Source organism: Budorcas taxicolor, chromosome 19 (genome assembly GCF_023091745.1).
Source record: "Budorcas taxicolor isolate Tak-1 chromosome 19, Takin1.1, whole genome shotgun sequence".
In the NCBI taxonomy this organism is placed as follows: domain Eukaryota; kingdom Metazoa; phylum Chordata; class Mammalia; order Artiodactyla; family Bovidae; genus Budorcas; species Budorcas taxicolor.
This window is the reverse complement of record NC_068928.1, coordinates 44886318-44898557: the sequence shown is the minus strand read 5'-3', so window position 1 is coordinate 44898557 and position 12240 is coordinate 44886318. Positions and strand designations below refer to the sequence as shown.

Sequence of the window (12240 nt, the reverse complement as noted above, 5' to 3'; positions counted from 1 at the left end):
ATTTGCTATTTATTCCGTGCTAGGCACAATGTTGGCTACCTAAACTCATCATCTCATGGGAGCTATGGGCTCTATGGCTTCCATTTTATGTTTATTTATTTATTATTTATTTTTGCTTGCACTGGGTCTTCCTTGCTGCCCGTGGGCTTTCTCTAGTTGCCCTGAGCAGAGGCTACTCTCCAGTTGTGGTGTGCAGGCTTCTCATTGCGGTGGCTTCTCTTGTTGCGAAGCACAGGCTCTAGGGTGTGTGGGCTTCAGTGGTTGGAGCACATGGGCCAAACTACCCTGAGGCATATGGAATCTTTCCAGACCAGGGATGGAACTTGTGTCCCTCTGCATTGGCTGGCAGACTCTTAACCACTGGACCCCCAGGGAAGTCCCTGGCTTCCACTTTACAAATGGAAACTAAGGCACAGAGGAAACTAAGGAAAACTAAGGCACAGAGAGGTCGAGTTACTTCCCCAGAGTCTCAGGGCTAGGAAGCAGGGTGACTAGAATTTCAAAGAATAGTCCAGGACTTCTTTTCTGAACCCAGGATCCCCAGAGACCTGGCCCCTCAAACTTGGGCAGACTTTGTTGGAAGATCTTTCTCTGCCCAGAGATGGGGAGTGGGGGGACAGCATTGGAGAGCTAGACCCCTTCTTGATCCAGCACCCCGTGCCCCAGCCTCAGGATTCTGATCTAGTCCTGCTTTTCCCCCAGAGCATGATGCTTCCTCTTACGTAACTAAGTGTGCCCGCCCCCGAGGTTTATATAAGACAACTCTGGTAAACACACTGCAGGGCATCAGGGCTTCAGGAGAACTGAGATGGACAAAAAATGAGATCTACCCTCCACTCCTTCCCAGGACGCCACTCACACTTGCTGTTTTTCTCTTTGGGGCTTGAGCCTGGCTTTGTGTGTCCCTACTTGTGCACAGGGGCATGCCAGTCATGGAGGGGACAAACAGGCATGTTGGTAGGGATGTCTTCGTTGTCCTTTTTCTTCTTTACAGTGAGAAAATCCTGCAAAGCTTCCCCACTAAGGCTTTCTTTTTTCAGCAAATTCAGGAAACTTAACTCTCAAATCCCCTCCTCTTGCCCTAGGCGTAGATCCATTTCATTAGAGGGAAGTTCTCATAGTTGTTTGCTCCAACTTGGTCAGCCAGAAAACTAAGTTTCAGTGTCCCTCCTGAAACTGCCGTTTTCCGGTCATTTGGGTTTCCCACGAATGCCTGCAGCTCTCTGAACCACATTCTCCAGGTCATCTCATCACCCTGGGCTCCAGGCACCTGTGCTACAAAAAGCTACATACTCAGGTTGCCCCCATCACTCAAGGCTGCTCTTCCCAGATCAGGCCTGCAAATCACCCCAAGCCATCAACAACAGAACATTCTCCACATTGTGGATCAAATGGAGCCATCCAAATTTGATCCATCCAAAAGTATAGATCAAAACTATTTATAAACTATCCTTTATAAATAGTTTCTGGCCCCTAGCCTCTACTGGATTGGCCTAATTGGATGAACTTGAACTCTCCTAGGTCTGAGATTGGGGTGGTGGGGTGGGGGTGGGTGGGAAGGCGACATATCCTGATGCTGATGACTGTGGTTACACAGGAGGGCTCAGGACCAGGAACATACTGGGTCCTTCATAATCAGTGAGCATCTACCGTTTTGTTGAGATACCCTGCCCTCCCCCAATCTCGTACGGAACTAGTACTGAAGACATGAGGCCTTGTGCCCTGTGTGTGTGTGTGTGTGTGTGTGTGTGTGTGTGTGTGTGTGTGTGCTAAGTTGCTTCAGTCGTGCCCTATACATTTCTTCCCAAAGCCAAGTAAGGCTTCAGTCCCCTTCCATCTCACTCATCTTTACTTCCACACATGGTGAAAGGGAGAAGAGAGAGAGAGAAATCAACTAGAGCCCTCCCCTCAAATCTTCCAAGCACCAGGGTGCCTGAGTCGGGCTGGCACTAGGGTTCAGGGGGATACATGGGCCACAAAGCCCAGCTTTCTCTCCTGTCCCTGCGACCCCAGGCTCAGTTCTTCCCCAGACCAGACACTTGCAGACAGTAGAGCCACTCATTCCCCCTTGGCCGGTGAGTGCCAAGGTTCTAACTGCTTAACGTGGCTTTATGGAAATTCTGCACCTGTAAGAGATGCCAGGGTTCTAGGCAGCAGGGGAAATCTCATAATGGCAGGTTCCAAATTCTCCGAACCCAGCTGCATTGGAGGCCATCTGCTCCCTTTTAAACATCATGGGTGTGGACTTCACCAGCGGTCCAGTGGTTAAGACTCCACCTTCTAGTGCAGGGGGTGTGGGTTCAATCCCTGGCTGGGGGAATTATGGTCCCACCCTATGCCAAGGGCTGCAGCCAAAAAAATTTTTTAATAAATAAATAGACATCCTGGGTCCTTCAAACCACAACACCCTCTCCCAAGTTCACATCCCCCTTCCCCCACACCCTCCCTCCCCACACTGCAAAGGCAAATCTTCAGAATCTGCTCACCTACCCTCTACAAGCGTGAGTCAAACAAGCCCTGAACTGGGGCTTTTGGCCCTATCATGAAAATTTTACCTCCATCTAGACCTCTCCCCACACACCAATTACATTTCATTTGTCCACTCTCCTGATGTATTGTTTTTGCTATTTTCTCCCTTTTGAATTCAAGTCGTTGATTTATTTATTTTTTCCATCTCACAGAATAGATTCAAATTTCCCAGTGATTCAATTTACCTCGCCAGCTGTCCAGCCGTCCTTGCAGGACCTGCCTGCCCGGGCTGGCAGCAGTAGAAAACGGGCACTTCCCTCCCACCCCCCGTTCCCGGCTTTGGAGTGGGGTCTCAGGAGACCCCGACCATCCCCCATAGCTGCCCAGTCCGGAGGCCAGGCGTCCTGTGACCTGCTTAACGTGCTCCTAGGTTACACACCGCCCTCGCCGCCAACAAACGCCTCAACATACACACAACATCCCACAGAGGAAGCCCCCGACGGCTGTAGCTTTATTATAAGATCTCTTCTCAAATGCGAAATCAGGCCAACAAGCCCAACAAGCTCAGTGACTCAGATTCATCCACAACTGCACTCTCCCCCACCTCGCCATGCTGCTCGGAACTGGCCCCCACCCCACCCCACCTACATACACACAAAATTCCCACGCGAGTGACCTCAGCCCCAAGCTGCTTCCCACAGCCTCTCCCACCACCCAGTCCAGAGCTTAAAAAACAAAACAAAACAGTGTAAAAACCCCCATCCTGCCCACCAAGGCTGGACCGCACGCAGTCTGGTGTGGAAGTCCCTTCCCGCGCCGCCGCCTGGAGTCCTGCAGTGTCCTGGGGGTGGGCGCCCCGTGGCGCTTTGCGGGTCGGGGATGGGGGGAGCCCCTCGAGCTGCCCTCCCGAAGGCGGCGGCAGAGCTCGGGAAGGAGGATCTAGGGTCCTGGGCTCTCCTCGGTCTTCCAGTCGCGCTGACGAGGGCGGGCAGAGGCGGCGCTCAGTACAGCCCCAGGATGGCAGCGCCCACGTCCTTGGAAGGCCGGCGCTCCTGCATCAGAAAGTTAATCATGCTTTCGGACTTGATGAGCAGGTTGCAGCCCAGGAAGAAGACGCCGAAGATCACAGTGAGCGAGAGCACGCAGAGCACGGCGATCTGCGCCACGCGCGACACCCACAGGCTGCGCTCGTCCGGTGCCAGCCCCGCGGGGACGCCGTCGCTGGCGGACAGCGGCGCGCCCCCGGGGCAGCAGCCCAGCCACGTGCCCAGCCCGTGGCTGCGGTTCCCCAGCGCAGCCCCGCCGCCGCCGCCGCCCAAGCCACCCGCTGTCTCCAGGCCGCTGTGGTTCAGGAAGGTCGAGTTCATCGCCGCTCGGCGCCCGGGGGGTCTCGGCGCGCAGTCCGGGGCGCACTGGAAGGCTCTCCGGCGTCGGCGCTCTAGAAGCCCGCTCTAGGAGAAGCGCGGGGAGAGGGAGAGGGCTGGGGGCTGCCGGCGCGCCTCACCCCCTCCGGCCGCCGGCCCCGGGGCACCTGGCGGGAAGCGGCGGCCCGGAGAGGCGAGCAACAGGCTTCGCGCGAGCTGGAGCCGCAGAGCCCAGCGCGCCTCTAGGCACCGACTGCGCTCGGCGCCCGCCCAGCCGCCCCTCCCCTAGCAACGGCCCCGCCCCCTCTCCTTCCTGCCTTCCCCCTCAGCTCCCCCAGGCCCGGCCGCATCCAAGCCGAGGTGGGAGATCCCGCAGCGATCCCATCTCCGCCTGTGTCCCAAGGTTGGAAGGGTCGGGAGATCAGGGCAGCCCCGCCCTCAGTCGGCGAAGCTCGACACCCTCAAGGCATCCTTGGTCTGCTCCAGCCGGAAAAAATCGCCCCAAGGAGCCCCTTCTGGGATTTGATGCCCTCTGCAGTTAAGTTCTTCCTGAAGTCTGCCGTAAATCTCTTCTCCGCTCTTTACTGAGGTCATGGTAAGCCTTCCCAGATGTCAGAGGAGTTGCAGAGAACACCGCCCCGCATCCTCTCCCCGCAGCGCAGCCTTTCCTTTCCTCTGCGCCGTATCCCCCCTCCCCCCCTCACTGGGCCGTGGCCGTGGGTGGCCGCCAAACCCCACTGCCCCGACTCAGGTCGTCCCGGCCTCGCCTCCACCATGAATATGAGGAGTACTCTCGGCCTCCTTCCCACCTCGTCCCCACCCCTCCCCACGTGGTTTTTCTTAACTTAAAAATAGGTTATTGCGTTTTTTCTGTATTCCTTGTTACAAAGCCACATTACTGTAAACTAGTTAGAACGTACACATTCGGAAAACGGAAAAAATCTAAAAACTCATAATGCTACTACCCAGGGAGTGTCCATATTACCGCCTTGCTTCAAAATCTTCTGGCCTTTTTCTATGTTTCTAGATATGTATTCAGAATAAGGGTGCACTGTTCATACACGCTGTTTTGTAATCCTTTGTCATTTAACAGTTTATTCTTTCGTGGTGATAAATATTCATCTACAACAGGAGCTTATTAAAACCCAGATTCCTGGGCCCAGCCCAGAGTTTCCCAATCGGTAAATCTGTGCATTTCAAACAAATGCTCTTTCTGCTCTTCCTGGACTGACTTTGAGAATTACTGGTCTGCGATATCATTTTCAGAGAAGGAGTTGTGTTTCAAAGTATAGACTGTTATACTGTTACAATTTATTGAGCCAAAGTCTCTATTTTTGGATATTGGATTTGTTTCTGTTCCTTCTTTCCCTGTTTTCTTTCTTCTTTCTCTTTCATCAGAAACAATATTACCATAAAGAACTTGGTGAGAAATCTTTGTACAGGACCTGTAATTTTTTATTTCTATCATATTTTGAAAAATGGACCTGCAGAATCAGTAAATTACATCTGACTAAATTGCCCTCCAGAAATGTACCAGTTTCCACTCCAGTCTTCCACTGGGAGAAAGAGTGCGTTGCTCCCAGGCCTGGTCATTGTCAATATTTAAAAAATCATTGTGTGAATTCAGGGGATAGGGGATAATTTCTCACCCTTGTATTCTTTGGTTGTTGAATCAAAAGAAAAAATGGAAAGCCTTTAGGACTTGTTGCAACAGTCTAGGCAAAAGATGGCTGGCTGGAGGCTTGGATTCCAGGGATGGCAGGAGAAGGAGAGAAACATGGATGGAAAGAAAGAGCCTGGCAAATTGGAGGGAGGGAATTCAGGCTGTCTCCAGCAGGTGAGCATCTCAAAATTACCCCCTCATTATTAGCAGAACACTAATTTGTGTGTCTGTGTCCTGCGAAGCTAGTGAATTTTTCATTTTAAAGATGAAACTGACACATATGCATAGACACACATACACACACACAGAGGAGAAATTAGAGAAACACCCAGATCACCTCCACAGTCCTAGGAACACAGTCTGGCACAAGGGCACTCAGAGTTTTCTGGGCAGGGGTCTCCCTGCCCTGACTACCCCTCAGGGCCAGGACAGAACAGAATGAGAACGGTATCCGGCCTGGACACTTTCTCTTCTGCTTTTGACCAGTTGGAGAAATACTTTTATGCCCTTTGTCCATCCTTCTTCTGAGACAAACCTCTGACCTTTGATGTACCCTGGACTTAGCCCATGACTGACTCCATCCAGCTGGTCAGTCAAGCTGCCAGATGCGCAGAAAGGTGGGGGAGGGTAAGTAAAGATGAGGCACGGGGTCCTGCCTACTTCAGGAAGAGGCTGTGAGGAGGCTGACGGCTGGCCTTTTCTGTGTGCCCGACTCTTTGCAATCCCATGGACTGTAGCCTATCAGGCTCCTCTGTCCATGGAATCTTCCAGGTGAGAAATACTGGAGTGGGTTACCATTTCCTCCTCCAGGGGATCTTCCCGACCCAGGGATCGAACCTGTGTCTCTTATGTCTCCTATATTGGCAAGCAGATTCTTTACCACTTGTGCCATCTATGAAGTCTGCCCTTTCCTTTATTAACCACCTGCTGTATGCTCAGTGCATCAAATATATTACCTCAGTGAATGAATGTTTTTTATTTTTGGACCACACCATTCAGCATGCATGTGGGATCTTAGTTCCCCAACCAGGGATCAAACCTATACCCCATGTGGTGGAAGTGCAGAACCTTAACCACTGGACCTCCAGGGAGTCCCTCACTGAATTCTTACAGTGACTATATCCTTGATGTGAGGAAATAGAGGCTCAGAGTGGTTGACTTCCTTAAGCCCACACAACTAGTTAAGCATCAGAGTCACAATTTGAGCCTAGATCTATCCTGTTCCAAAGCTACACTTTTCTTTTTTTAATTTTATTGAAATTAGTTGATTTACAATGTTGTGTTAATTTCTTCTGTACAGCAAAGTGACTCAGTTATACATATATATATAATATATTCTTTTTCATATTCATTCACATTATGGTTTGTCACAGAATGTTGAATATAGTTCCCTGTGCTATACAGTAGGACCTTTTTGTTTATCCATCCTCTATATAGTAGTTTGTGTCTGCTAATCCCAAATTCCCATTCCTTCTCTCCTCTACCCCCCCAAGTCTGGTCTCTACATCTGTGAGTCTGTTTCTGTTTTGTAAATATATTGGTTTGTATCATCTATTTTAGATTCCATGTGTATATCATACAGTATTTTTTTTAACTTTTTATTTTATATTGGGGTATAGCTGACTAATAATGTGATAGTTTCAGGTAAACAGCGAAGGGACTCAGCCATACATTTACACGTGTCCTTTCTCCCCTAAACTCCCCTCCCATCCAGGCTGCCACATAACATTGAGAAGGGTTCCGTGTGCTATACAGTAGGTCCTTGTTGGTTATCCATTTTAAATATAGCAGCATGTACGTGTCCATCCCAAACTCCCTACTCTCCTTTCCCCCCATCTTTCTCCCACTCTGCAATCAAGCTCCTTCACAAAGTCTGTGAGTCTGTTTCTTTTTTGTCTGTAAGTTAATTTGTATCATTTCTTTTTAGATTCTACTTATAAGGGATGTCATAGATATCATATCATAATCTCTAGATCAATCAATGTTGCTGCAAATAGAATTATTTCATTCTTTTTGATGGCTGAGTAATATTCCATTGTGTGTATATACCACATCCAAAGCTACATTCAATTGTAACTGTCCCCCATCATCCCTGAGCAGCTTTCTCTGGACACCTGGTGGGAGAGAAAGACGTCTGTGACCTGGGAGAAGGAAGGGAGAGAGAGAACTTGGTCTTGTGGAAATAAGCAAAGATCACCCAAAGGAGAATGAGCATTCTATTTTTCCAGAGTTTGCTGCAGCGAGGAAGTCAGCCATATTTACTTGAGTTTGACAGACACACAGAGGCAGGCAGAGGAGTGGGAAAGCTTTATAGTGGGGGCGGCGGGGGGTGGTGATGGTAGCCTTCATATATGCCCTGATTGGAGACTGCTGCCTTGGAAAAGGTGTAGGTGGGCAGACTAGATGGGGGGCGTCCCGTGTGATTGGTTAGGGGAGCATATTTAACTTTCTCCAATTTGTACTATGTTGAAAGTTGGGGCAAAATTAGAGAAGCTTGTTATTGATCCATGTCTGGCCGTTTGGGGCTGGTTGCTACAAGGGCTGTGATTTGGCTTCCTGGGCTGTTGCTATAGGTAGTGAGTCAGAGCACTGTTTTTATATACAGTCTGGCCACTGTCTGTATATTCAGTGTGTCAGACTCCTCCCCAGAGTTCAGGAGTGGGGACCTACCTAGCCTGGACCCAGCCAGGTACTCCCTCCTTCTGCCCTTTCTGGAGGCACTGGTCCCAGAAAGTCTGGTTGCCATTTGATTGGCTTTTTTTTTTTTTAAGCCACACCATGTAGCTTGTGGGATGTTAGTGCCCTGTTCAGGGACTGAACCTGTGCCCTTGCAGTGAACGCTCAGAGCTCTAACCACTGGACCACCAGGGAACTCCTTGCATTAACTTTTTTTTTTAAGCTCTTTTGGGCCCTCAATTCTTTTTATTATTAACTAATTAATTGTTGGCTGTGCTGGGTCTTCACTGCTGCACAGGCTTTGTTCCTCTGCTGCAGTGAGTGGGGCCTGCTCCCTAGCCGTGGGACACGGGCTGCTCATTGCGGTGGCTTCTCTTGTTGCAATGCACAGGCTCTAGGCGCCTGGGCTTCAGTAGTTGTGGGGCTCGGGCCTTGCTGCTCCGTGGCATGTGGGATCGATCTCCCCAGATCAGGGATCCTGCTTTGGCAGGCGGATTCTGTACCACTGAGTCACTCACTAGGGCAGTCCTGCGTTAACTCTTAATTCATACAATAACCCTGAAAGGTAAGTACGTTACTTATTTATCTCTGCATCACAAATCACCCTCAAATTTAGCAAATATTTATTATCTTGCAATAGTTTCTGAGGGCCAGGGAACCAGAAGCTGCTTAGCTGAGTGGTTCTGGGTTGGGGTCTCTCATGAGGTTGTAGTCAAGGGGTTGGCTGGGGTCACAGTCACATAAAAGCTCCATGGTGGGGGGTAGAGGATTGACTTCTAACGTGATTCTTCAACACAGCTGTTGTCTCGAAGGCTCAGTTCCCGGCTGTGTAGACCTTCTCGAGGGGCTGCTTGAGTGTCCTCATGACATGCGGTTAGCTTGCCTCAGAGCCACTCTTGAAGAAGGTGCTGGAGGGACTTCCCTTGCGTCCTAGTGGTCAGGACTCCACGCTTGCAATGCACGGGGGTGTGGATTCCATCCCTGGTCCGGGAACTAGGATCCTACATGCCACAAGGTGGAGTCAAAAAGAAAAAAAGAAAAAGCATGTGCAGGAAGGTGAGCACCTGGTGGAAGGGAGAGAGACAGAAGAATGAGGCTGCAGGATAGTAGAAATTGTTATTTAATCTTCACAGCAAGCCTTACCGAGAGAAACCATGAGCCTCTTTGGATAGATGAGAAAATGGAAGCTCAGAAAGGAGAAAATTCTTGCCTGAGGTCACAGAGCTGGTAACTGACACAGCCAGAATTTCAGCCCTTAGCTACCTTATAACCCAGCCCAAGCTCATTCCAGTTCCAGCAATTTGTTTGCTCATGGGGGCAGGGAGGGCAGGGGGATGAATGGTGAATATAGGAGTGTGCTTTGATATTGGAGAAAAACTCCCCCCTCATCCAGGCCCCAGGACTCAGGAGCCCAAGACGGTGCCTGTCTGCGGGCTGTCTCCTGCCCTAGAACCAGGAAGCCAGTGCCTCTGGGCCCAGCTGCCTCCCACACAGCACTATTTTTACCCTCCACCTCAGTGACAAGCCTGCCTCTCCCAGATCTGGAAAGGCCATCTGGGCAGTCTGGCTGCCCCAGGAAGAACCTCCACCCAGAGGCCACTGTTGTCCCCGCAGCTGTTTCTAGATGAACCTTTAGTTCTCAGGCCTGCCTTGGCCATCCAAGATTGGTGAGACACCTCCTCCCCTAGATTCAGAGATTAATCAAACCTCCCCAATTAGTATCACTTGCCAGGTGGACCTATCCGAACTAAAATGTTTAAATCCAAAGGTATTTTACATTGTCAACCTTTCCAAAAGGTTACTAAAGTGCTCCCTGCATTTTAATGAAGAGGTCAGAATGATTTTATTTGCATATTCAACTGTACAGATGAACATGTTGTTCAGTTGTTGCTCAGTCGTGTCTGACGCTTTGCAATCCCGTGGACTGCAGCACACCAGGCTTCCCAGTCCTTCAGTACCTCTTGGAGTTTGCTCAAACTATGTCCATTGAGTCGGTGATGCCATCCAACCATCTCATCCTCTGTCATCTCCTTCTCCTCCGGTCTTCCATCTTTCCTAGCATCCGGGTCTTTTCTAGTGAGTTAGCTCTTTGCATCTGGTAACCAAAGTATTGGAGCTTCAGCTTCAGCATCAGTCCTTACAATGAATATTCGGGGTTGATTTCCTTTATACTGACTGGTTTGATCTCCTTGCTGCCCAAGGGACTCTCAAGAGTCTTCTCCAGCACCACAGTTTGAAATCAGTTCTTTGGTGCTCAGCCTTCTTTATGGTCCACCTCTCACATCTGTATATGACTACACACGCACGAAATATCAATAGGTGACTCTTGTACCATGGCTTGTTTCAGGGAGGCCCAAGAACCCTTGAAAGGAATTTATTTTCTGAAGTGGTTTCAAACAGCTGCCCTGGGGCTCCTGTTTATGCCAGTCATTCATTTGGCAAACTCTTCCTGGAGCGGGCAAAGGTTGCCTTATGCCCAGGTCCTGTCCAAATGATCTCACGTTTCACATTGGCAGAGGGGAAGTTAATAATGATTTCCTGCATCTGGTACAGAATTTAAATAAACATGGACTGCCCTGTTCAGCCTTTGCCCCTCCAGAGATTTCGAGGTTGGCCCCTACTCTGTTCATGCACACAGAGTGGAGGACAGAGGAGCCTGACTGTTCATGCAAAGGTGGCTTTGCCCAAAGCAGTGAGAGAAATGCCTTAGGGGGTGTTCGTGCCATAGCAGAAAGCGGGAAGTATTTTTTTAAGTACTGTACAGTGGAGAACTTGTGAGCAGATGTCACAGGTATCAGGAACTTCACACGTCACTTCCTGCCACCTGTCTGATTTGTGTGTCAGAGAATACCTGGTTTTTGGAGATCTATTTCTGGTTTTAGATCTAGAATCTATTTCTGCCCTTAATTGTCTACATGACCTTTGACAGATCACTTATCCTCTCTGGGCTTTGATTGGCTCATCTGTAAATCAATGGAGCTGAATCTGATCATTTTCAATAAAACTTTATTTATAAAAACAGGAAGTGGTGCCAGATGGGTCATGGTTTGCGTTTCTCCACTCTCTCTTTCCTGGAAGGGGTGGGGTGGATGTGCAGAGAGCATGGGGCCCAAAATCTGTGCCTGGTCTGTACCTCAAGCATTACCCAGGCCTTTCTTGTTGATGTTATTCAGTCACTCAATCATGTCTGACTCTTTGTGACCCCATGGACTGCAGCACACCAGGCTTCCCTGTTCTTCACCAACTTCCAGAACTTGCTCAAACTCATGTCCATTCAGTCAGTGATGCCATCCAACCATCTCATCCTCTGTTGTCCCCTTCTCCTCCTGCTTTCAATCTTTCCCAGAATCAGGACCTTTTCTAATGAGTCAGTTCTTTGCATTAGGTGGCCAAAGTATTGGAGTTTCAACTTCAGCATCAGTCCTTCCAATGAATATTCATGATTGATTTCCTTTAGGACTGATAGTTTTGATAGTTTGATTGATAGTTTTGATAGAATTGATAAAACGCAGGGAGCACTTTATTAACCTTTTTGGAAAGGTTGACAATCTAAAATACCTTTGGATTTAAATATTTTAGTTCGGATAGGTCCACCTGGCAATCGATACTAACAAAAAACTGAACAAACCTTTTTTTTTTTTTTAACTCCTGTGTACCACTCAGCACAGTTTGGACTGGTTTGATCTTCTTGCTGTCTAAGGGATTCTCAAGTCTTCTCCAACACCACAGTTCAAAAGTATCACTTCTTTGATACTCAGCCTTCTCTATGGTCCAACTCTCACATCCATCCATGACTGCTGGAAAAACCATAGCTTTGACTAGACGGACCTTTGTTGGCAAAGTAATGTCTCTGCTTTTTAATATGCTGTCTAGGTTGGTCATAGCTTTTCTTCCAAGGAGCAAGTGTCTTTTAATTTCATGGCTGTAGTCACCATCTGCAGTGATTTTGGAGCCCAAGAAAATAAAGTCTGTCACTGTTTCCATTGTTTCCCCACCTATTTGCCATGAGGTGATGGGACCAGATGCCATCATCTTAGGCCTTTCTTACCCCATTTGTAAGATGAGAAG

At 49.1% G+C, this 12240-nt stretch overlaps 2 protein-coding genes across 2 annotated transcripts in view; one reads left to right on the top strand and one right to left on the bottom strand.

Moving 5' to 3' along the window:
* The window catches only part of LOC128064472 (Golgi SNAP receptor complex member 2-like), a 75754-nt gene that overhangs the window by 42070 nt on the left and 21444 nt on the right, over nt 1-12240 (top strand). The window lies entirely within an intron of this gene.
* Nucleotides 3471-3836, bottom strand: RPRML (reprimo like). Its single transcript, XM_052657191.1, has one exon. It carries the CDS (start codon nt 3834-3836, stop codon nt 3471-3473), a length of 366 nt encoding a protein of 121 aa, XP_052513151.1.

What these genes read in the sequence shown, in the direction of transcription:
- RPRML (XM_052657191.1), bottom strand. Translation starts at nt 3,836, where the DNA reads ATGAACTCGACCTTCCTGAACCACAGCGGCCTGGAGACAGCGGGTGGC.